This window comes from Podarcis pityusensis (genome assembly GCF_964106645.2).
Source record: "Podarcis pityusensis genome assembly, chromosome: 18".
In the NCBI taxonomy this organism is placed as follows: Eukaryota; Metazoa; Chordata; class Lepidosauria; order Squamata; family Lacertidae; genus Podarcis; species Podarcis pityusensis.
Window position 1 is genome coordinate 3355101 of NC_138043.1, and position 25572 is coordinate 3380672.

General features: G+C 47.9%; 1 protein-coding gene and 2 long non-coding RNA genes across 3 annotated transcripts in view; 1 reads left to right on the forward strand and 2 right to left on the reverse strand.

The window, feature by feature from the left end:
* The first annotated feature begins 10 nt into the window (after nt 1-10).
* LOC308467550 lies at nt 11-7633 on the forward strand. Its single transcript, XR_013981207.1, has 2 exons — nt 11-354; nt 5934-7633. It is a non-coding gene; the product is annotated as an uncharacterized lncRNA (long non-coding RNA).
* On the reverse strand, nt 5783-11908 carry LOC308467552. Its single transcript, XR_013981209.1, has 2 exons — nt 7155-11908; nt 5783-6012 (listed from the first exon to the last, which is right to left on the reverse strand). It is a non-coding gene; the product is annotated as an uncharacterized lncRNA (long non-coding RNA).
* Nucleotides 11909-13950: 2042 nt separating this feature from the next.
* Nucleotides 13951-25572, reverse strand: part of LOC308467389 (calcium/calmodulin-dependent protein kinase type IV-like) — a 43611-nt gene continuing 31989 nt past the window's right edge. The window contains exons 7-12 of the mRNA XM_080989100.1: nt 23149-23239; nt 22136-22210; nt 20780-20855; nt 17123-17249; nt 15657-15809; nt 13951-14345 (exon numbers count right to left, since the gene is read on the reverse strand). Of these exons, the coding sequence (XP_080845226.1) occupies nt 14076-14345; nt 15657-15809; nt 17123-17249; nt 20780-20855; nt 22136-22210; nt 23149-23239 (792 nt within the window). The 3' untranslated portion in view covers nt 13951-14075. The remainder of the gene's footprint in view (nt 14346-15656; nt 15810-17122; nt 17250-20779; nt 20856-22135; nt 22211-23148; nt 23240-25572) is intronic.

Sequence of the window (25572 nt, forward strand, 5' to 3'; positions counted from 1 at the left end):
TTGGACCAACGGTCGTCCGCGCGCGCTTTGAAAGCGGGCGGAGAAACGCCAGCCAATCGGAGTGCCGTTCGGCTGCGCCGCCGCTTCTGATTGGACACTGCTGCTCCGCTCCGCCATCATTATACTTTCCCGCCTTTTTCGCCCTCTGAGGGAAACGCTTTTACCTTTTTTAACGCTGTCATGGTGGCTTGAAGCTGCATCTGGTACGCAGGATGAGACCCTCCCTGCCCACAGACTGTCTCACCAGTCATACATGCTCTAGTTATCTCCTGCTTGGACTACTGCCTTGCGCTCTTTGAAGGTGACCCGGAAACTGATAGCTCCAAAGTGGAAAACACAGTAAAATGAAGGAAGGTGAGGACAGGTGACCCCCACCTAGGCCCAAAGTCCCCCCCCGCCCAAAGCAGGCTCAAAGCTTCTCAAAATCATTTTCTCACTGTTAACGGAAAAATCCGAGGGCTCCCTTGGACAAAAAGTAAAGACACCAACCAGAGTAAATTGAAGCAAATCAGCAGCCTGTAGGCTTGGTCTTTATTGAAGAAAGACTGTCGCGACAGGGTGCTCCCCTCACTTGCAGGTGAGAGGAAAGACCCAGAAAGATGGTCTGCAAGACCTTATAAGAAATTCCCCTCCTCCAGGTCAAGCCCACCCCCAGAAACATCATACATACATTACAGAAAGGAGGGGTTGACATCATGCATACATTACAGAAAGGAGGGGTTGAGGGAGGACTTGTGGTGGTAACCTGAGTGTCCTGTCACCTGGCTTTCCCCCTGCCCATGAGTCACTTCCAGGAGACAAAGGGGAGTTTGCAGTTTCCTGCCCCCAGAGGGAAGATCTGATCATTGTCCTTTGTTCCAGTCCATGCTGAATCCACTAACATATGCAAGTTCTTTGTCATTTTGATTGTCTTCTGTCTGGGATTATCAGGGCTGACATAGCAACTGGGCAGGGCTCCTGTGGATGTGCTGGTATGCTGAAGGGATTATGGCTGACCAGAACCAAGCCACCCCCCTTTGATAGTCCTTGTCACATGGAGTAAAATAAAATGGAACAGTGCAAATCCAATGTATGGTTGATTTTCTATGAATTTATAACAGAAATGTGGTGTATGTAGTGTGTGAGTGTGAGTGTGTGTGAAGTTTGTGCAAACAGAATGATTGGGGTGGGGGGTTCCTGCTACATCAGCAGCTATGCATCTGCTCATTTGCTCTGCTGTTGCAAGGCAAAATGTTATTCTTTTATCAGTACTGTAATAATAATAATAATAATAATAATTTATTATTTGTACCCCGCCCATCTGGCTGGGTTTCCCCAGCCACTCTGGGCGGCTTCCATAGAAACCAAAAATACAGTAAAATATCACAGATTAAAAACTTCCCTGAACAGGGCTGCCTTCAGATGTCTTCTAAATGTCAGGTAGTTGTTTATCTCCTTGACATCTGGTGGGAGGGCGTTCCACAGGGCGGGCACCACCACCGAGAAGGCCCTCTGCCTGCTTCTCTGCAACCTCACTTCTCGCAGGGAGGGAACCGCCAGAAGGTCCTCAAAGGTGGACCTCACTGTCCGGGCTGAAGGATGGGGGTGGAGACGCTCCTTCAGGTATACTGGACCGAGGCCGTTTAGGGATTTAAAGGTCAACACCAACACTTTGAATTGTGCTCGGAAACGTCCTGGGAGCCAATGTAGGTCTTTCAAGACCGGTGTTATGTGGTCTCAGCAGCCGCTCCCAGTCCCCAGTCTGGCTGCCGCATTCTGGATTAGTTGTAGTTTCCGGGTCACCTTCAAAGTTAGCCCCACGGAGAGCGCATTGCAGTAGTCCAAGCGGGAGATAACTAGATCGTACACCACTCTGGCAAGACAGTCTGCGGGCAGATAGGGTCTCATACTGCGTACCAAATGGAGCTGGTAGACAGCTGCCCTGGATATAGAACTGACCTGCGCCTCCATGGACCGGGGTCCCTTCCAACCCGATCAGATGGTTGTTTATTTCCTTGACATCTGAAGGGAGGGCGCCACCACTGAGAAGGCCCTTGCCTGGTTCCCTGTAACCTCACTTCTCGCAGGGAGGGAACTGCCAGAAGGTCCTCGGAAATGGACCTCAGTGTCAAGGTAGAAAGATGGGGGTGGAGACGCTCCTTCAGGTATATTGGGCTGAGTCCATTCAGGGCTTTCAAGGTCAGCACCAACACTTTGAATTGTGCTCGGAAACGTACTGGGAGCCAATGTAGGTCTTTCAGGACCGGTGTTATGTGGTCTCGGCAGCCGCCCCCAGTCCCCAGTCTAGCTGCCGCATTCTGGATTAGTTGTAGTTTCCGAGTCACCTTCAAAGGTAGCCCCACGTAGCCTTATGAGGCTTTGCCCTCGGGTGGGAAACATATTGCGCCTGGGAAAGGGAACAGACACTCAAGGAATAGTTTCGGAGAAAAGGCTTTTTATTTCTACCATCCATAAACTGGTAGAAGGAGCAAGTGTGATAAGTCACAAAAAGCATGCACGAAGTTCACAGTCATGTGCACAAGCATATATACCCCTTTCCAGTTCCCTCCCCCTTTCTCCTCCCTCAGGAGTTCCTCTGAGCATGAACAGAAAGCTGTCTTGGGACTATTGTGGACTCTTGACACCCTTCCCAGGAAAGGGGGGGGGGTGAGAAGCCAAGGGGTTCAGATATGTTTCAATCTCTTGTTCTGGCATGGTTCCCGGACAGAAAGTAAGTTGCAGTGTGGTTCTTTAGCAAGGCCAGAAGACATGAGAAAGGCCTGAGAAACAATGGACTGTTCTCTACCTTTGTTACAGCAGAGCGGAATGTTTCTGATGCTTAGCTGCTGAGAAAATGATTTTGAAAAGTTTTGAGAAGCTTTGAGCCTTATGAGAAACGATGCCTTATGAGGAACGGCTAAGGGAGCTAGGCATGTTTAGCCTGGAGAAGAGGAGGTTAAGGGGTGATATGATAGCCATGTTCAAATATATAAAAGGATGTCACATAGAGGAGGGAGAAAGGTTGTTTTCTGCTGCTCCAGAGAAGCGGACACGGAGCAATGGATCCAAACTACAAGAAAGAAGATTCCACCTAAACATTAGGAAGAACTTCCTGACAGTAAGAGCTGTTTGACAGTGGAATTTGCTGCCAAGGAGTGTGGTGGAGTCTCCTTCTTTGGAGGTCTTTAAGCAGAGGCTTGACAACCATATGTCAGGAGTGCTCTGATGGTGTTTCCTGCTTGGCAGGGGGTTGGACTCGATGGCCCTTGTGGTCTCTTCCAACTCTATGATTCTATGAGCCTGCTTTGGTGGGGGGTGACTTCGGGCCTAGGTAAGGTCACCTGTCCTCACCTTCCTTCAGTACGAGAAGGCTTCAAAAAGCTAATGAATAGGCTCTGTCAGAGCAAGTCTGAGAAATGAATCTTATCTCATTGAGTTGCAACATCTTGGACAGGCTGAACCGCGAGACTCCTCGACCCCCTGTCAGTTTTAAGTCTTCAGTTTCTTATTTTTTCCAGTCTTAAGTTCAGTTCTACCAGTTTGTGTTCTCCCCCCAAACACAAAGTCCTCTTGAAGATTAATCATCATTTTGGTGCGGGTTTCTCCTAAGAGACATTCTTCTGTATGATGTGTTGCCCAATGTACACATTTTTGCAGAGCAATTTTGCTTTCATAGAATGTGGGGTTTTTTCTGCACATCATTCCCATTAATATATGCATTTATAGCCACACTTTTCCCCAGGGTATGCATTTTTTTAGTACACATTCCTTGGCTGGAGAACCGCATTGCAAAATCCGGAAATCAGTAATCAAGCCCATTTGTTCCTACTCGCAGTCTATCTGAGAAGCTCACCATGTGAAGAGGTTTGAGCTGGTTTGAGCCGTACAGCTTTCATCAGCCAGCTTGAGATCCTATACTGTACCAATACAGTGGTACCTCGGGTTACATACGCTTCAGGTTACATACACTTCAGGTTACACACTCCGCTAACCCAGAAATATTGCTTCAGGTTAAGAACTTTGCTTCAGGATAAGAACAGAAATCATGCTCCGGCGGCACGGCGGCAGCGGGAGGCCCCATTAGCTAAAGTGGTGCTTCAGGTTAAGAACGGACCTCCGGAACGAATTAAGTACTTAACCCGAGGTACCACTGTAATTGAGGAGCTTTTGCCACTTTGTAACTCAGCCATTCTTTTCCTGCCAGTGCAACTTTTCTAACTGATGTATGGAAAAGCACACAAACCTGATCTGTGAAGGGTTTGTAAGTTTTTTTGTTTTGCTTTTTAAATTTTGATTGAAGTTACTTACAACAGAAACCTACTACAACAACTAAAACAAACAAATCCACCGCCATAACATTTAAAACGAAACAAACTTAACAACAGTACACTTACAACAAAGTAAAAACATAAAGAGAAATAAAAGACTTCCTTTATCCTGTACGCGCCTTCCTTATTTACTTCTTATAAACTGTTTGTAAGTTTTAACCAAACGTGCGGTCCTTTCCTATGCCGGAAGAAGAAGAGGGAAGTTTTGGAACTCAGAAGGACATGCTTTAAAGGTCTTAACAGCCTATATTTCCAGGCTTTACTTTGCTGCATATTTTGTGATTTAAAATCTCTGTTGGAGTTCTGTCACCAAAGAGTAAGGGACCCCTGACCATTAGGTCCAGTCGCGGCCGACTCTGGGGTTGCGGTGCTCATCTCGCTTTATTGGCTGAGGGAGACGGCGTACAGATTCTGAGTCATGTGGCCAGCAGGACTAAGCCGCTTCTGGAGAACCAGAGCAGCGCATGGAAACGCTGGTTCCCTTCCCGCCGGAGCGGTACCTATTGATCTACTTGCACTTTGAGATGCTTTCGAACTGCTAGGTTGGCAGGAGCAGGGACCAAGCAACGGGAGCTCACCCCGTCATTGCGGGGATTTGAACCGCCGACCTTCTGATCGGCAAGTCCTAGGCTCTGTGGTTTAACCCACAGCGCCACCCGTGTCCCTCTGTCACCAAAGAGTACTTACCCCAAATTTGGATCTTGGCATCCCGGGAATTCTCCTTTCTATACCTGCTTTTCCCTTGAACCAACAGGTTCACTTTTAAATGAGGACTGAACTGAATTTCTCTCTAACATCCCTAACATGCCAGCTGGGGCTGACGGGAATTGCAGTCCACAACGTCTAGAGAAAGTTGGCATATATCGATTATATGTACACACTACTCCCATCCCAGATAACCCTGAGTGCGGCCAATCATTTGGAAACCTGCTACTTTCAAACAACAAGCAACACAATCACAAAACCGACACATAGGATGTGGAGGCATTGGTTTGTGTGTGTTCCATAATACATTCAAAAGCAGATAGGCAGCTTTGGAGGGAGAAAAAAATCCTGCCTGTTCAGGCTTACAGCTATTTGTTTTAGGACAGAAGGTCTGGCACTCGAGCGTGGCCTCAAGTCAACCCAATATGGTTTTCCCATTTATTGAGCTCTTGGGAAGAGGGGGCATCCGAGGTAGGGACTGAGAGAGTTTCCCTTTGTCCTTTCCTGAATTATTTCTGCTCTGTGCTTCAAACCTTTGGCTCCTGGTTTCACTGGAGACAGTTATAGAATGAGTTCTGAAACTGGAGCTGGATTCAGTGCCTGATTTATAGTCACGCTGGCTGGGGCTAATGCAAGCTGCTGTCCAAAAGACCTGAAAGGCCCTAAAGTTCTAGCTTGACCTATATACCGGTTTTTTAATGCTCTAATGCAATGTTTATGTGCAAGAATATCAGCAGCGTGGTGCCTTTTCGAAAAGAACCAGTCTCAAAGAATTACAGATATATTTTATTGACAGTAGTATGCTTCCGTATGTACCTATAACACCAAAAGAGTCACAAATGTGTTGAACTGCTAAATTATTATTATAAGAGGCTAGTCTGAAACACCCACATTTCTAAAACTCACAACTGTTTTTTTCAGAGCTGTTTTGTCTCCCACCGAACCACTGTGATTTCAACAGCATAATGCAGAACTACATGTCTCCATGAGTCAAGAAGTTCTGAAGGTAAATCAGGAACATCTACAACACTCTATATATATTTATGTACATATTATTATCATTCCCAGCCCCCATCAATACAGAGTCACTCATTCCGTCTATTTCTGATGCTCTGGTGTGTCAGTGCGGATGCTTATGTAACCAAAATGACACAGCCAGTGTGCAAGAGGGAGGTAATGACAGGTTTACTGAGCCCCAGGGGTTTACATTACAGAAATACAAAAATATGGTAAAAAGCCCCAAAACCTTGGGGTGGGGAAGAACTCAAAAGCATTCTAATGAGGATGAGTGAACGCTGATCATTCTCAGTGTCCACAGAATGCTCACTGCTAGGAGATAAAGAAAAAGAAATAAAATCAGGTAGGAGAGGAATTGGAATGGAGTTCCCAAAAGGAGGTCATGGCTGGCTGAGAAAGTAAGCAGGAGGATTCTACACTCGATTGCAGGTTTGCTCTCAGGAAACAGCTTGCTGTCATTCGTGCCGCGGTTTCCGGGACAAGTTGCAAGCAAACTTGACATCTTCCTTTCCTAGTCTTGTACATGGATGTACAATTTGTCAACCGGGGAAATGGGGTTCATTTTCTCCACTTCTAGTTTAGCGCATGCTGAATAGCATTTGCATGCCAGGTTGACCCCAGCCAGATAGATTAAAAACGGGGTCCTGTGATTTTTTTGAGGCCCCACTGGACGTCCTTTTTATATTTATGACGATTTGTGCTCGTGATAGTATTGTGACGGTTTCTACACCATCCGGCTTCCAATACCGCGAAAAGTTTTCGGAATGGATTCATTTCCAATTGGCGCATGTCCCGTAACTGAAACCCTGTAACTTTTCGTACCACAAAACCTGCCTCTCTGGATGGCATTGATTCAGCAACACTGGGGAAACATCACGGAACAGCGGTGGAATGATGTGTGGATGGTCCGGTATCAATGCACTAATAGTGTGCCATTATGTCAATTGCATGTTACAGAGGTACACCTGCAATAAATAAACAACTCACACCGTCTGGAGGGCTCCAAAATTGTAAACCGTGTCACACTAATGAAACAAACCACCAGAGAATTGAACAATACAAGCACGATGACAGCAGCTGCTCTCTGACTTCCAAATAAAAAAAAGTCTTATTTTCTCTCTATACATTTTGAAACGTATGAAGTCTTTAGTGACAGATGGCTCCACTGTCAGCCCTTTCAAGAGATGAAGATCTCCAAGACTTTGTAAATGTCTTTTCTTCTTCGGTTTTTGTAAATTTTCCTTTAGCCCTTTTCTTCTGGAATCCTAAATTTCAGCCAAAAGAAAAGACTGAACTCAAAGATCTAGAATGTCAGTTCTGCCTCCCCCCCCCCCCATTTTTGCATTAATAAAACTTTTCTTGGAAGGTTTATATCTAAAATTTGCAAGGGGGAGGGAATGCACATTTGTATTGTTTTGGGGGGAGGTCTTAACGTCTCTGGGTTGAGTAGACCCATTCAAACTGACCGACCTCTGTGAGTCATGTAAGTTAATTTCAATGACTCATATCTTGAGTATTACTGATGTTTGATACAACCCTATGCCCATCGGTGGTGGTATGTGAACACAGTCACCTGAATTTCCAACCGGAATAAATTCCCCCCACATGTCTCCATGTGAGGATCAAAGAGCAAACAAGTGGTCTTAGGGAAATATATTTACAGTGCAGTCCTGTGTATGTTTGCTCAGAAGCAAGTCTCACTGACTGTAGCCTGTCAGCAGAGCCACGCCATAAATTTAAAGCACACAGCTTTCCCCCAAAGAACCCCAGAATCATGGTTTAAGAGTGCTGAGAACTGTAGCTCCCTGAATGGGAAATTGCAGCATAGCTGTCAACCGTCCCTTATTTGGCAGGAAAGTCCCTTATCCCAGCGTCGTGTCCCGCTGCTGTCCCTTATTGATGATGTCCCTTAAATTTCCTGGGTTTCAAAGGAAGCAGCTCCTCTCCTTCCCTCCCTGCCGGCCAGGGAGGAGGGAGGCTCCAACTGTGTTGCTTGGCTGCGTTGCTCACTCAATAAGGAGTCTAAGAACGACTGGGGGGTGGAGCTTGCATGCCTTGTGCCGATCAAATAGGCCGCATTGCCTGGGGACTCGCCTTTGCTCAGCGCTTCCCAGCGGAGAGGTGACGGTGGTTTTTCTTGCTGCATCCCCTTTGCCGGGTTGCTGCACTGTGGAAACCACCGCTTGAGGCTTTGTTTGGCTGCTGGCCGACTAAAATCCCTTATTTTGGCTGCTGATCCCTTATTTTCGAGGCTGCTGGTCCCTTATTTTCAAATCTGTAAGTTGACAGCTATGAATTGCAGTTCCCAGGCTTTAGAAACTTACCATGGGCTGAACAAGCCCCATTGAATTAAATGGAACTTGCTTCTGAGCAATGTATAGTTTGCGATCAGATACATACTTTCCCAGGAGAAAGCACCTCCGATCACAGTGGGGCTTAACAACTGAGTAACTATGCATAGAATCACAGCCTTTAAGGTGCCTGTTTCTAAAAAACCAGGAAAACAAGAGGTAAAGGTAAGCCTGCGCCAGGAGCAGCCAGATGTTGGGCAGCCAGCATGGTCAATGGTCAGGTAAGTTGGGAGCTGTAGTCTGACAACATCTGGAGGGCATCAGCGGACTGGCCTCTGTCACACACACACGCAGCAATTTCCAACCCTCGCTTCCCTTACATCAGTTGCGCAACTTTTTAAAACTTTGTGCGCAATTAGTTTTCGTAAAATCTGCGCCTCCAAAATGCACACGGTTAAAGTGGAAAACATCGTTTGTCTTCAAAAGCCCTTTGATAAGTATGTCCTGATGAGGTGCATATATTAACCAGAAGAAGGCTCTTCCTTACATCTTTTTGTACATGTAGCTAAAGACAATGGGGTGGTGTTTGTTTGTTTTTTGCAGGTTTAAACATTTTCTTGTATTCCCCACCACCACCTTTCTCTCAACGAGCTCAAGTCGACATGCATGGTTCTGTCCTCTCGATTTTATCTTCACAGTACCCTTGTGGGGTAGTTTAGTTGTAGTGTTACGTCCCATAGGTCCCTCCAGTTCATTTGCATTCAACACCCTTGTCGGTTTCCTTCCCTCCACTGCTAGCTCCTTGCCCATTTCTTATTCACAAACTTGTTAACAATCTAAGTACTGTAAAAGCTGCCAGAAATACAAATTGCCTTAACAGTGTAAGCAAACACGCTCACCGCCCCCTTGAATTTAAATGGCTTTTTTTCAGTGTCCCAGAGCACCTAAAAGACAAATGTAGGAAAAACATCATTCTCACCCAACACAGCAGCCACTTTTACCAATATTTTTGTACAGGTTAGGAATGGCTGTTCTCCACGTTAAACCAAGGTCATTATAAGCAATGGACATGAGCGTTAGCCCTTGGATTCCAGGCGATGTTTCATAGCAAAAGGTTGCATCGATAGACCTAAGTTTTGGGTTTCAACCAAAATACTGTGTCGGTAGTCTGTTCCGCTCAGAAGTCTTTAATATGTGCGTTCTTTCATTCAGACACTTGCGGAAGAATATTGCCATGTATTTGCAAACGCTTCTGGGAAGGTTAAGTGGCAGTTAAAGGGTGTTTTAGTCGCTTTTTGAAGAAGGCAGAGGGCATTTTCAAATACAGTGGTACCTTGGGTCTCAAACGCCTTGGTACTCAAACAACTTGGAACCCAAACAATGCAAACCCAGAAGTAAGTGTTCTGGTTTGTGAACTTTTTTTCAGAAGTCGAACGTGCTCCGTTTTGAGTGTTACGCTGAGGTCTGTCTGTTTTTGCTATTTATTTTGAGTTTTTGTTTTTGCGGCTCTTTTTTGTTTCGTTTTTGTGGTTTTTGTGACTGTGTGGAACCCAGTTCAGCTACTGATGGATTGATTGTGTGACTGCAGTACATTGTTTATTGCTTTCATTTTATGGGTCGATGGTCTCGTTAGATAATAAAATTCATGTCAAATTGCTGTCCTAGGGGTTGTTTTTAAAAGTCTGGAACGGATTAATCCATTTTGCATGGCTTTCTATGGGAAAACGCGCCTTGGTTTTGGAACGTTTTGGAACGGACTTCCGGAAAGGATTACATTTGAGAACCAAGGTACCACTGTAATCATGTTCACTCTAGCAGTGAAACCAGCCACAAGATCATCCTCTCGGCAAGGCCAACTGTTCAGGTGCGGATTTTGATGAGGTGGTAATGACCCAGTGGCCTTGTCACACACAAACACACACATGGACTTGTACATGCTTTCTGATGGCTTCCAGCCACAATGGCTTTTGTTCCTTTTCCACTGTTGGAGGCAGTATGTCTCTGAACAGCAGCTGCTGGAAGTCAGAAGTTTGGAGATTTGCTGTTGGTGCTGCTGATGCATTCAGGTCCTGCTTTACCGGGGGGGGGGGGGGCGGTGTGTCATCAGGTTGGCCGTCGTGAAGACAGGATGTAGGACCAGATGGGTCTCATGCTTCAGCCTGATCCGACATGCTCTTCTCATGCTTTTACGGTTGTGAAACATTGTGGGGATTTTTTTATGAGGCAGCCAAACTGCTATTGAGAGCCAGTGTGGTGTAGTGATTAAAAGCGGTAGACTCGTAATCTGGGGAACCGGGTTCGCGTCTCCGCTCCTCCACATGCAGCTGCTGGGTGACCTTGGGCCAGTCACACTTCTCTGAAGTCTCTCAGCCCCACTCACCTCACAGAGTGTTTGTTGTGGGGGAGGAAGGGAAAGGAGAATGTTAGCAGCTTTGAGACTCCTTAGGGTAGTGATAAAGCAGGATATCAAATCCAAACTCTTCTTCTATTTCTCACGAATGCCTCGAGGTATGGAAATTATCGCACAGAACCGAGTCCAGCAATTGTGGAGGGTGTTCAGAGGAATGGTGGCGTTCTTTTTCCCAAGTCAAATGACTGGCTGCTAGCTAGAATTGCTATGTTGGAGGCAGTACAACTCTGAACAAGTGGGGAAGAGTTGCTTTTGCGCTGTGGTCCTTGCTCATGGGCTTGCTTTGCAGGACTTTGGCCTAGATCCAGCAGCCAGGCTGTTTGTGGTTCCGTTTATACAAAACTGTAGAATCCCGACAAACAGAAGGAGGAAATTCCTCCTGTGAAGAAGCTAGGAACCAATATTTCCGTGTGTTGAACTGCCGTCCAATGAAACGTCTTCTGTAAAGGTGTTTGTTTTTTTTAACAGGGAGATTCATTTTGCTGTTACCCCAAGCCAGATTGACAAATCATAGTGATCTCCATTTACTTCTGCCTCCAACATTAAAATCAGAAGCTTCTTGAAGCTCCTGCCTCCTTGCGATACTCCACCAAACACGCATTCTGATGGCGCTGCAGACTTCATCTCGACTATTTAATTTTAAAAAGGCTGTTTCAAAGCTTCAGAGGGCTGCACTTTCAGGAGAGGGGAGATCAGAGGTTGTGAAAAAGCCCTGCGGCGATAGATTAAGAGGACTAGTTATGTTTAGCTTAGAGTTGTAGAATTCTAGAGTTGGAAGCCTCTTCTGAAAGCAGATAATTCTGTTGTGTCTCTGCAGTAGGAGTGACTGAATATTGTGGTCACACGCCAATGCAACAAGAAGGAGAGAGAACAGATTCACCTGCCCTTGGAAGGAGACAAGGCATGGCCTTAGCAGGGAACCACTAAGATAGGCAACCTACCCCCTCACTCTCTGAGTTTTACCAGGGAATCTTTGAGGCTCCCTGGAGTGTTATTTAATTAATTAGACGTATGAATTTGTTTAAGGGATGCAGGTGGCGCTGTGGGTTAAACCACAGAGCCTAGGGCTTGCCGATCAGAAGGTCGGCGGTTCGAATCCCCGTGACGGGGTGAGCTCCCGTTGCTCGGTCCCTGCTCCTGCCAACCTAGCAGTTCAAAAGCACGTCAAAGTGCAAGTAGATAAAAAGGTACCACTCTGGTGGGAAGGTAAACGGCGTTTCCGTGCGCTGCTCTGGTTTGCCAGAAGCGGCTTAGTCATGCTGGCCATATGACCCGGAAGCTGTACAGCAGCTCCCTCGGCCAGTAAAGCAAGATGAGCGCCGCAACCCCAGAGTCGGTCACGACTGGACCTAATGGTCAGGGGTCCCTTTACCTTTACTTTTACTATGAATTTGTTTAATGAACTGAACTTGGGATATGTGGAAATCTAAAGTTGAGGATACAGTTCTGGGGAAAGCCCGTAACCTCAAGTGTTAAGAGAGCATCAGCTTTGTATCTGGAACAACCCCCAGCATTTATAAGAGGGTCATCTGAGACCCCTGCAGAGACATTGTGGGACTCGATGGGCTAAGTTTTGTGACCTGCGATAAGGCAGCTTAAGATATTCCTGGGGGATGAGGACGCATTGCAAGGAGTTTATACATCACGGAGGGTAGGGAGCCATGAATTCTTATGTCCACCGTTGGAGACAGTACGTCTCCAAATACCAGTCACTGGTTTTCTTTAACGGAATGAAGAAAGTGGACAGGAAGACATCATCTGCTTCTCATAATACTAGAATCCAATTTCAGTCACCCGTTGAAGCTCGATGTCAGGGACGTCCCTTCCCAGAGCGTCAACGAAGATGCCGGGGAAGAAGGGGGACAGGCTGAGGGGAGTAGAGGCTTGATTCCTGCCCACACTGAGAGTGATGGAAGCCTCTCGTATCCTGGAATGCAGGCTATAAATTCCCAAAACGGTAGAAGGCAGACAGAGCCTGCTCCAGAGGAACTGCCGTTGTTAGATTCGGCTCAAGAGGAAGAGGAGGGGCAGGCTGTCCCCAAGTCTCATCCGGAGAAGATTCAGCCTTGAGGGCTCGGACTGAAACTACTGTGTAAATACTAAATAAACCTCAGGGTAACAAACCTGCCAGCTTGATGCGTCTCGGTGTGAGAGAGACATCATAAATCCTGACACTGAAGGTTGAAAGGGCAGAGAAAAGGCAGGACCTCTTCAGACTGCAGACCATGAAACTATGGAATTTGCTCCCACCAGATCTAGTGGTGACCACCAAGTTTAAAAGGGGGTTAAGCAATTCACGCCCCTTAAGCAAGGGACGTGAGTGGCGCTGTGGGTTAAACCACAGAGCCTAGGGCTTGCCGATCAGAAGGTTGGCGGTTCGAATCCCAGCAATGGGGTGAGCTCCCGTTGCTCGGTCCCTGCTCCTGCCAACCTAGCAGATCGAAAGCACCTCAAAGCGCAAGTAGATAAATAGGTACCACTCTGGCGGGAAGGTAAACGGCGTTTCCGTGCGCTGCTCTGGTTCGCCAGAAGCGGCTTAGTCCTGCTGGCCACATGACCCGGAAGCTGTACGCCGGCTCCCTCGGCCACTAAAGCGAGATGAGCGCCGCAACCCCAGAGTCGGTCACGACTGGACCTAATGGTCAGGGGTCCCTTTACCCCTTTACCTTTAAGCAATTCACAGAAGATAGGTGTATTAGGGGCTATGAGCCACGATGGTTGTGTTCTACCTGCCCTGTTGGGGGAAAGGTGCCTCTGAAGACTGAGTCGCTGGGAATCACAAATGGCAAAGTGTGCTGCTGCAATCCTTGTTTGCAGGCTTTCCATCGGCGCATGTGGATCACCATGAAAACAGGACGCTGGATTAGATGTCCCACTCTGGCTTGATCCGGTTGCGAGGCTCTTCTGACGGTCTTAGTTTAAAAGCCCAGCTCAGGTTTTCTTCCTTTGATAGCCTTCTTCCTCTAAAGAGCCATTGGTTGGGAGAGGGATTTTAAAAATACGTTCTGGAAAGAGGACATTGTCGGAAAATTGTGGGGCGGGGGGGGTGGAATAACTGCCGTAGACGACAACTTCTCTTCAACACAGCACCCTTTGTATGCAAAGCTACACACTACAACATCACTGCCTCCTAACACCTGCTAGCTTTCAAGATCGGTTGCTCCTTCGTCGTCCGAGAACGCCGTCTTAAAACGCGCCAAGTGGCTTTGTTTGTTTATTTCCACCCTTTCTTCTTCATCTTTTTTGTCTTCTTGTTTTGGTCTATCTGCTGCGGCGATGAGGACAGACTTCCCTTCCCTCCCTTTCGACGTCTGTCAGGAGCAAAGCAACCAGGCTTGCACGGAGCTAACTTTCGCCGCTGGAGCCGTTGAGTGCTGCGGCCGTGGCACCGTGGCTCTCGTCGAGCTTCTCTGAGGCAGCTGGAGTAGGATCCGCCACCCCACCGGTCCTGGAGGGCGTCTTCTTGTAAGCGTTGGCCTCGAGGAGGAGGGCGCCCCTTGCTCCTTCGACCAGTCCCGGTTCTTTGGGGGTGTCTTGGTGCCGTCCGTTCCTGGAGCTGTCATGGTGGCCGTGATTGCCAAGCCGGCTAGATGCTACCACAGCTTTCATCGCAGCCTGTGTAAGACACGTTGAGAAGAGGGGAATCAATTTTTAAAAAAATATTCTCACCAATTATTGCCATAACTTAATATTAGTACAGTCATACTTTGGTTTGACTCCCGAAAACGTTCCAAAACCAAGGCGTGGCTTCCAATTGGCTGCGGGAGCTTCCTGCACTCAAGCGGAAGCCGCGTTGGACGTTTGGCTTCCAAAAAATGTTTGCAAACCGGAACACTCACTTCCGGGTTTGCGGCTTTGGGAGCCAAAATGTTGGAGTCACAAGGCATTTGACGTAGTATCAATGCTAGTATATTTACCTAAGAACAATCATTAAAACAACAATAGGATATACAAAGAATAGAAATAAAAAATCAATTGTATAAAATACATTTTAGGGTCCTGAATCAGCAGTCAAATAGTGGACCTTATTCTGATTGCCCCAGCTAAAAACCTTGCCACCTTTGCTGTCACCGGTTTATCTTGATCTGCCAAGAGAAAGGACACTGTGGCAGTGGCTGGGCGACCCAGAATGGACAATAAAAGAGGGGTGATAATATCATTCCTCAAGTCTTTATAAGGAGTGCAAGCCAGAAGGGCATGCGCCACCGATTCGGGACTGCCATCTCCACAAGGACGTTAGCAGCGAGGTTAAAAACTGCAACGCCTACCAAGTTAAGAAAGCTACCAGCCACCGTATTCTGTGGCAAGTTTCTGTTGTTGTTTATGCGCTTGGAATGAAAGAAGCCAGTAGTGATGTATGGAAGTGAGAGCTGGACCATAAAAAAGGCTGATCGCCAAAGAATGGATGCTTTTGAATTCTGGTGCTGGAGGAGACTCTTGAGAGTCCCATGGACTGCAAGAAGATCAAACCTCTCCATTCTTCAGGAAATCAGCCCTGAGTGCTCACTGGAAGGACAGATCCTGAAGCTGAGGCTCCAGTACTTTGGCCACCTCATGAGAAGAGAAGACTCCCTGGAAAAGACCCTGATGCTGGGAAAGATGGAGGGCACAAGGAGAAGGGGACGACAGAGTACGAGATGGTGGGACAGTGTTCTCGAAGCTACCAGCATGAGTATGACCAAACTGCGGGAGGCAGTGGAAGACAGGAGGGCCTGGCGTGCTCTGGTCCAGGGGGTCACGAAGAGGCGGACACGACTAAACAACTAAACAACAACAACAACAACAAACGAAAGAAGAGGAGTAAGACTGGTAAGACTGCAGCGCATGCGTGTACATAGTGGCTGTGTTTTAGAGATTGCGCTCCTCGGCTTCAGCTTATTGCCTCCATCGCTATGCCAGCCCCGCCGCAGCTCTTTGTGCCATTACCTTCAGCTTGCGCCTCGCGTTGAACTCCTGCAGCTTCTTCTGTGTGCTGTCCATGTGGGCGAACTTGGCGGCTTTGCCCATCACCCAGGGGTGCTCCAGAGCCTGTTGCACTGTGAGCCTCTTCTGGGGGTCCAGAACGATCAGTTTCTGAACCTGGAAAAGACCAGCCATGACAAGGTGGGTGATGAGGCCTGGATGCCTTGATTCTGCTCAGAGGCTTGGATGCTTGACATTATTACCGTATTTTTCGCTCTATAGGACGCACTTTTTCCCTTCCAAAAATTGAGGGGAAATGTGTGTGCGTCCTATGGAGCGAATGCAGGCTCCTTGGCTTCAGCTATAGCAATGCTAAGCCTCCGAAGCGCAGAGGGAGCACTCCCTCCATGCTCCAAAGGCTTCGCGTTGCTTTCGCTGAAGCCTGGAGAGCGAGAAGCATTGGTGCGCACCGACCCCTCTCGCTCTCCAGGCTTCAGGGATAGCTGCGCGCAGCCCCTCCGGCAGGGAGAGGCTGCACGGGGCTATGGCTTCTTTAGCCCCGTGCAGCTTCTTCCATGAGGGAAAGGTTGCGTAGGGCTAAAGAGGAAGCCAAAACAGCCAGCGGGATCCATGGAACAGGGATGCAGAGGTGTGGATTGATCAAGAATCATATCAAAATAGTTTAAACCCAGTCAACGCAATGCTTTCATTGCTGACACAGATGGCTTACTCTGTATTTGTTATAATTCCTCATAGCAATCCCACCTGATCACTACAAAGGGGTCTTACCAGGAAAACATTAGAACACATTTCAACCTGGACAAGCCAGCTTGAATTGCATATTGTCTTAAGAAACTCACACGAGTTTGCAACCAGTTTTCTGCTGTGTAAAGGGGAATGCACTCTGCTAAGTAAAGGAACTTGCTAATGCAAGTTAGGAAGGATATTAATAAACAATATAGTTAAAGCTCTGGTTTTCCCAGTAGTGATGTATGGAAGTGAGAGCTGGACCATAAAGAAGGCTGATCACCGAAGAATGGATGCTTTTGAATTCTGGTGCTGGAGGAGACTCTTGAGAGTCCCATGGACTGCAAGAAGATCAAACCTATCCATTCTTAAGGAAATCAGCCCTGAGTGCTCACTGGAAGGACAGATCCTGAAGCTGAGGCTCCAAGACTTTGGCCACCTCATGAGAAGAGAAGACTCCCTGGAAAAGACCCTGATGCTGGGAAAGATGGAGGGCGCAAGGAGAAGGGGACGACAGAGGACGAGATGGTGGGACAGTGCTCTCGAAGCTACCAGCATGAGTTTGACCAAACTGCGGGAGGCAGTGGAAGACAGGAGGGCCTGGCGTGCTCTGGTCCAGGGGGTCATGAAGAGGCGGACACGACTAAACGACTAAACAACAACAACAACAATATCCTCTCCTGCCACCCTGAACATTCCCACAAGCTGGCTCCCTTGTCTGGGTAGGGCTCAAAGCAACTCACCAAATCCTTGGCGTTGAGAGACACTTCATCCCACCACGGAGAGACAAACTCGTAGTCACAGTTTAGGATCCTGCTGTACATATATTGGTCTCCTCTCGGGTCAAAAAAAGGCTCGAAGCCGCACAGCCTGGGGAAATTTTTTTTAAAAGAACAGAATAATAATAATAAAACACCTGTAAATGGTTTACATAAAATATTGAGGAGAAAGGTGATGATAAACGGACACACACAGGCCGACGTGTGTTGTAGTTACCCTCAAATTAATAAAGCTCTAAATACCTGAGGATTATGCCCGCTACCTCTCTCTGTGAGTTACTGATCTGGGAAGAGGAATTACCGTATTTTTCACTCTATAAGACGCACCAGACCACAAGACGCACCTAGTTTTTGGAGGAGGAAAACAAGAAAAACAATATTCTGAATCTCAGAAGCCAGAACAGCAAGAGGGATCGCTGCACAGTGAAAGCAGGAATCCCTCTTGCTGTTCTGGCTTCTGGGATAGCTGCGCAGCCTGCATTTGCTCCATAAGACGCACACACATTTCCCCTTACTTTTTAGGAGGGGAAAAGTGAGTCTTATAGAGCAAAAAATACGGTAATTGCTAAACCACATGATTTCAGCAGGCACACATACAAAGAATAACTAGGGCTCCAGAACTATGCCACCCCCACCAGCCCACAAAATACCGAAGTGCAACTGAACGATCCATCAATCTACTTGCAAAACTCGTACGATTAATCGACTCAGGTTTCAATAACTGGGCACCAGTCCTTGCAGAATCCTAACCCTCTGAAGATTCCTCTGGTGAAGTAATGGATCTGACGTTCGAGGGGGGCAGCATGTTTTTCAAGTTCATGCTTCCTTTGCTGCAACATAGGCTTAAAATATGGTAAAGGACCCCAGTCAAAGGCGACTACGGAGTTGCAGCGCTCATCTCGCTTTCAGGCCGAGGGAGCCGGCGTTTGTTCACAGACAGCTTTAAAGGTCATGTGGCCAGCAGGACTAAACCATTTCTGGCACAACAGGACACTGTGACAGAAACCAGAGCGCGCAGAAACGCCGTTTACCTTCCCGCCGCAGCTGTACCTGTTTATCTACTTGCACTGGTATGCTTTCGAACTGCTAGGTTGGCAGGAGCTGACACGGAGCAACGGGAGCTCACCCCTTCGCGGGGATTCGAACCACTGACCTTCCGATCAGCAAGCCCAAGAGGCTCAGTGGTTTAGACCACAGCGCCACCCGCGTCTCTTAAAATACACACACACACACACACACACACACACACACAGCTGCTGCTTGGCTCTCCTCAGCATCAGGGTCTATTCAGTCGGGGGGGAGGGAGTTTTTTTGGGGAAAATAATCATCTGCTTGCTGCTGAAATGTTTAAGCAAAAAGCCTCAGGGCTGCGTTTACTTTCAACATGGCTAGAGATTGTGTGTGTGTGTGTGTGTGTGTGTGTGTAAATCCTAACAAGCCAAACCAATGGAAACCCAACATATTTTGACGGGCTGTGACCGCCATCTGTTCCATTTAGGTCAATGGAAACAGCGGCAGCGGGCAGGAGAGAGAAAGGAGGTCAAGCCTCCCTTTGTCAGTGTCGCTGCGAGGGGTGGTGCAGAAAGTGGCTAACCTTACTCTTGCTACATCCATCACCCTGATCCCTCTGGGTTTTGATGCATGCAGTTCTCGGGGGGAGGGGGATTCATGTCACAGTACCGCCTTAGTGAAGTACTCTCCCCCCCCAAAAAACAACAGCGTGTCCTGCAAGCTCCCTCCCGCCAGCTGTTCACATCAGCACAGCTTCATTCGTGTCAGGTTCGCTTTCTGTTTGTGTACATGCCAGAGGGGCATCGTGTGGGATGTGATCCATGAGAGGCGGTCAAGTACAACATTCCTGGTAACGCTAGAGAAAACATGCGGGGGAGTGTTTGGTCCAGCCAGGAGAAACTTCCTGTTCCTCCTGGCTGGAGCATCCTTCCTTTTGCATGTGATAGAAGGTGGCCGTGACCTAAACTGTCCAGGTAACAAAAGGACGAGTCACGCAGCAATCTCTCTCTCTTTTTTTTTACTTCCTTCTTTTTTTGACTAGCTTTTAGCTAGGAAACCACAGAGCCTAGGACTTGCCGATCAGAAGGTCAGCAGTTTGAATCCCCGCGACAGGGTGAGCTCCTGTTGTTTGGTCCCTGCTCCTGCCAACCTAGCAGTTCGAAAGCACGTCAAAGTGCAAGTAGATAAATAGGTACCGCTCCGGCGGGAAGGTAAACGGCGTTTCCGTGCGCTGCTCTGGTTCGCCAGAAGCTGCTTAGTCCTGCTGGCCACATGACCCGGAAGCTGTACGCTGGCTCCCTCAGCCAGTAAAGCGAGATGAGCGCCGCAACCTCAGAGTCGGTCACGACTGGACCTAATGGTCAGGGGTCCCTTTACCTTTTTACTCTGCTAGCAGAAGCACTGGGATTATTCCCCCTTATGGGGTAGATCCACATGTACATATTTGTAACCAAGTCTGCCTTTAGGAATCCAACTGTGAACTGATGTGAGTCAACTTCTTTTATTGACTTTGAATAAGATTGTGGCTTCTTTATTCTTATAAGAGGGATTCAAGGAAACTTACAAGGAATGTACAATTCAATCTGAAGGCAGACTGAGTTGTATAATAGTGAGAAGCTCACACGAGCCTGCAACCAGCTATCTGCTGGGCATGTAAAAAGGGGAATGTAACTCTGCTAAGTAAAGGAACTTGCTAGTGCAAGTTAGGAAGGATATTAATAAACAATATATCCTCTCCTGCCATCCTGAACATTCCCACACATCAGTGGGATGTCTTTATCCCTATGCAAACGTTCTCATACCTTAGCTAGAGGTGACTTAGAAATGGCTTAAGGGCTCCAGTCCGTGGGGAGCTGCCTTGAGAATCAAGGAATCGTAGAACAGTAGAGTTGGAAGGGACCTTGAGGATCATCTAGTCCAGTGCAGGAATATGCAGCTGTCCCATACTCCTGAAACTGTTTGAAAACCAAGGCGCGGCTTCCAATTGGCTGCGGGAGCTTCCTGCACTCAATCGGAAGCCGCGACGGATGTTTGGCTTTGAAAAACGTTTGCAAACCGGAACACCCGCTTCCGGGTTTGCGGCGTTTGGGAGCTGATTTGTTCAGCAGCTAAACCAGGGACACGGGTGGCGCTGTGGGTTAAACCACAGAGCCTAGGACTTGTCGATCAGAAGGTCGGCGGTTCGAATCCCTGCAATGACGAGGTGAGCTCCTGTTGTTCGGTCCCTGCTCCTGCCCACCTAGCAGTCTGAAAGAACGTCAAAGTGCAAGTAGATAAATAGGTACCGCTCTGGCAGGAAGGTAAACGGCATTTCCATGCACTGCTCTGGTTCGCCAGAAGTGGCTTAGTCCTGCTGGCCACATGACCCAGAAGCTGTACGCCGGCTCCCTTGGCCAATAAAGCGAGATGAGCACCACAACCCCAGAGTCGGCCACGACTGGACCTAATGGTCAGGGGTCCCTTTACCTTTACCTTTAAACCATTTGAGTACCAAGGTACCACTGTAGAGGCAAAGGCGTTTCGCCCATTGGGCCTGCGCACGGATGAAGCTGGAAGGAGGGGAGAGGAAGGAGGAATCGCGATGTGTCAAAGCATTTTAACGTTACTCACAAGATATATGTGATGACACCGACAGACCACATATCCACTTCTGGGCCGTAGGGAGAACCGTGGAGAATCTCGGGTGCTGGAGGCGTTGGAAGAGTGAAATAAAATTGGAAAAAAGATAGGAGCACAGGCAGCTAGCATATGCATCATCCTTCGCCCACCCGTTCCTCTCTCTCTCTCTCCCCCCCCTCTGCTCCTTTCGCGCTCAGCCATCCTTTCACACCTGCCGCAGTTAGTTTGTGGGAGGCGTTGACAGGCTTGCATCCTTTGGAAGCTGCCAAGGCGGAGGAGGAGGCAGCAGCAGCAGCAGCGGGGCATATTCTTAATTTACCACTTATTCCCAAGTGAGTTGCATGTGTGCATGAGATTTCGAAAGGGTGAGAAAGACTTAGCTCCTGGTGGAGGAGGAGGAAGGGAAAAGCTCACAAGGTCAGGCACAGATCTTTGCAGGGCTGGAAGGATCCGTCCAATTCAGTTTCCCCGTCTTAAATTCAATCCTTGCAGTGATCTGCGAATTCGTGCCGTGTCCCCTCCCAAGTCTTCTCCAGGAGAAAAACACCCCCAACCCCCTCAACTCAATGGTTCCCAGACCATTTATCATCTCGGTCACCCTCCTCTGTGAACGTTCTAGCTTGCTAATAATAATAATAATAATAATAATAATAATAATAATAATAATAATTTTTATTTATACCCTGCTCATCTGGCTGGGTTTCCCCAGCCACTCTGGGCGGCTTCCAACAAAAGATTAAAAATACATTAAAACGTCGGTCATTCAAAACTTCCCTAAACAGGGCTGCCTTCAGATGTCTTCTAAATGTCAGATAGTTGTTTATTTCCTTGACATCTGCTGGGAGGGTGTTCCACAGGGCGGGTGCCACTACCGAGAAGGCCCTCTGCCTGGTTCCCTGTGAGGGAATGTCCTTCTAAAACTGTGGTGCCCAGAACTGGACACAGGACTCCAGGTTGGGGGGGGGGGTTCCTGACAAATTTAATATTTATTTACTAAATTTATATACTGCCCTTCGTCATATGATCTCAGTGTGGTTCACGGAATAAAATGCAGGATAAAAACAAGGAGATAATTAAAACAAAACAGCAAAACAATGCCATTATTATTATTATTATTATTATTATTATTATTATTATTATTTTCTATCCTGCCCTTCGTCTTTGCTTTAATAATAATAATGGCATTGTTCTTATCCTGAAGCACTATTTCTGGGTTAGCAGAACCTGTAACCTGAAGCGTATGTAATCCGAGGTACCACTGTATATTATGCCCTCTCTCTTGGCACAGAGTTCTAGTTTCGACAGCCCCTAAACTAGCTGGGTCCCCCTCTGCTTTCGCCCACTCACCACAGTATCCGGGGGTGCCACACACTGTCTTCATCGTGTCCTGCTCATCCACAATCTTGGACAGTCCAAAATCACCTGGTGCAAAATGGAGAGGGAGGGACATATTTCAACATCAACAACAACAATCTTTATTACGGTCCAGAGACCCGACAAATCGTTACAAAGCAATACGCAATTCATACAGCCTACCTCCAGGTTAAACAAGCCTTTTGTTCAGAATATAGGGATCATTGGTTCTTGCAACCACTGATAAAAACTTTGCCACAGCTAATGATCTAGCGTTTGTCAAGTCTTCCAAAAGGAACCTGACATAGTGAGCCTCTGATTTTCCCAGGAAGGGTACCAGCAAGGGTAGTATCAGTTCAGCCCTGGCTTGCTCATATTTTGCACAGTGCAACAAAATATGTTTTATGGAATCGATGTCTTGGGCACATGAGCAAAGTCTGTCCTGGTAGAGAACTCCTCTCAACCTGCCATCCAACACTGCGGAAGGAAAGACGTTTAGTCTGGCTTTGGTGAAAAGCCTTCGATAGTTTGGTACTGTCAGGTTTTTAATGTAAGATGTTAACTTAAAGACATGCCCATATTGTACTCATATTGACATATATGAGTACCCATATTGTACCCATATTGACATATATAAAAGGTGACCCCGTTAAAACAAATGGGATGAGCTCTGTTCTCCCCACCCCCAATCTTTCCCACTAGGATAGCTGCACTCAGGTGAGACATGGCCAAGGAAGCGCAGCCTCTCAAAAGATCCAGAACGGTGTTTTCCCAAACTTGGGTCTCCTGCTGTTTTTGGACTACAACTCCCATCATCCCTAGGTAGCAGGAATGATGGGAATTGTAGTCCAAAAACCGCCAGAGACCAAAAGTTTGGGAAACACTGATCCAGACCCCTCTGGCTCCCTTAGATGCCCAGAGTTGGCATGGGGCCAGAAGGAAATATTATGAGACAAAACAGAACATTTGCCTGGGAGATCATTTTGGAGGTGGGGGGGGGGACGTACCAATTTTGAGAGGAGCATCTGGAGAGAGATCTGCGTAGAGGAGATTCTCCGGTTTCAGGTCACGGTGGACCACACCATTTGCATGCAAATACTGCGGAAGACAACGAGGGGAAAGGTGAAAATACCCTCCAGGTGGTGTTATTTAAATTGCTTTTATTCAACATTTCCTTGGGTTACATGCATCATGGGAAAGCGGGCCTTGGTTTTGGAACGCTTTGGTTTCGGAACGGACTTCCGGAATGGATTACGTTTGAGAACGAAGGTACCACTGTACTGAAGTTCTCACCCTGGGCCAGCAGGGGGATACTGTAGATAGTTATGCAAATGAAGGATCGAAAGTGGCGTTCAGTGATTGGATAGTTTGTATGCAAATGAAGGATCGAAAGTGACGTTCAGTGATTGGCTAGTTACAGAAAATGGTTACTGTTGCATTCTAGTGGAGCTCTATATAAGCAGGCTGACTGAGCTCCTCAGCTCAGTTCTGTTCCAGCTTACAAATAAAGAGCTGCTTTGGAAGAATCGCTGTGTCGTCTGATATGTTTGCCCACAACCTAACACTTTCTACACATTTGAGGTTCCCAGAAACTGGTGTTCAGAGGCCTCGCTGCCCCCAACAGCGTAGGGAGAACACAGAAATTTCAGGGCAACCAGTTTCAACGCAGGAGACGATCCGTGACAGTTGTCAAAATCCACCCAAACTGTTACAAGCTGAACTTTGCTTTTATTTTTGCCCCCTAGAGTCTGCAAGCCATTTGTACGATTCACTCAACTTGCAGGCTGCTTTAATCTTTTGCTGCTAGGGCGCTATTATTCTGCCTGTGCAGAATGGTGGAGTCAAAATCTCTGCAGAGCATTTACGTGGGATACTGTCCTTTAGGATTTTCCTCACCTCATTAAAAACCAAAAAGAAAGGAAGAAGGAAAAAAAAATACCCTTGGTTTCCATGGAAACAGTCTCACACTGACCTTTAATAAAGAGAAAGGGGGACCTAGCTAATATTCTCTGTACGTAGATATATCTGCATGTGCCAAATATATATATAAGATTCTCTCACACACGTGTAATCAGTGCTTTTTTTCCTGGGGGGTACGCACACCTCAAGCATTTTGTGAATCTTCGTACTTTTGTCCATTTACTGTATTTATTTTTCCTGATAAAATGGTGATTTTCTCGCGTCAAAATGGGTGGGACGCAGGTGGCGCTGTGGGTAAAACCTCAGTGCCCAGGACTTGCCGATCGCATGGTCGGCGGTTCGAATCCTCGCAGCGGGGTGCGCTCCCGTCGTTCGGTCCCAGCGCCTGCCAACCTAGCAGTTCGAAAGCACCTCCGGGTGCAAGTAGATAAATAGGGACCGCTTACCAGCGGGAAGGTAAACGGCGTTCCGTGTGCTGCGCTGGCTCGCCAGATGCAGCTTGTCACGCTGGCCACGTGACCCGGAAGTGTCTGCGGACAGCGCTGGCTCCCGGCCTCTAGAGTGAGATGAGCGCACAACCCTAGAGTCTGGCAAGACTGGCCCGTACGGGCAGGGGTACCTTTACCTAAACATTTTTTTAAGAAAAAAGCACCACATGTAATATACGTATACATGTGGCCAACGTTAGTCCAACTCAGAGCAGACACGGTGGCGCTGTGGGTTAAACTACAGAGCCTAGGACTTGCCGATCAGAAGGTCGGCGGTTCGAATCCCCGCAATGACGGGGTGAGCTCCCGTTGCTCTGTCCCTGCTCCTGCCAACCTAGCAGTTCGAAAGCATGTCAAAGTGCAAGTAGATCAATAGGTACCGCTCCGGCGGGAAGGTAGACGGCGTTTCTGTGCGCTGCTCTTGTTCGCCAGAAGCGGCTTAGTCCTGCTGGCCACATGACCTGGAAGCTGTACGCCGGCTCCCTCGGCCAATAAAGTGAGATGAGTGCTGCAACCCAGGAGTCGGTCACGACTGGACCTAGTGGTCAGGGGTCCCTCTACCTTTACCTTACTCTTATGAGAATTACAAGGACTAAGATATAAAATAAATGTTCATAAATGTACCAGGCAAACACATACCGTATTTTTCGCTCCATAGGACGCACTTTTTCCCCTCCAAAAATGAAGGGGAAATGTGTGTGCGTCCTATGGAGCGAATGCAGGCTTTCGCTGAAGCCTGGAGAGTGAGAGGCATCGGTGCGCACCGACCCCTCTCGCTCTCCAGGCTTCAGGAAACTATCCGCAAGCCTTGCAAGCCCGGTGGGAGTTCCCGCGGGCTCACAAGGCTTGCAGGCAGCAGCCTGCAGCCCGGGCGAGTGTCTGCAAGCCTTGCGCGCCCGGCAGGAGGTCCCGCCGAGCGCGCGAGGCTTGGGGCGGCAGCCTGTCGCCCGAAGCACGGGGAGCCCTCCGGAGGGCTCCCCGTGCTTCGGGCGAGTGTCTGCAAGCCTTGCGCGCCCGGCAGGA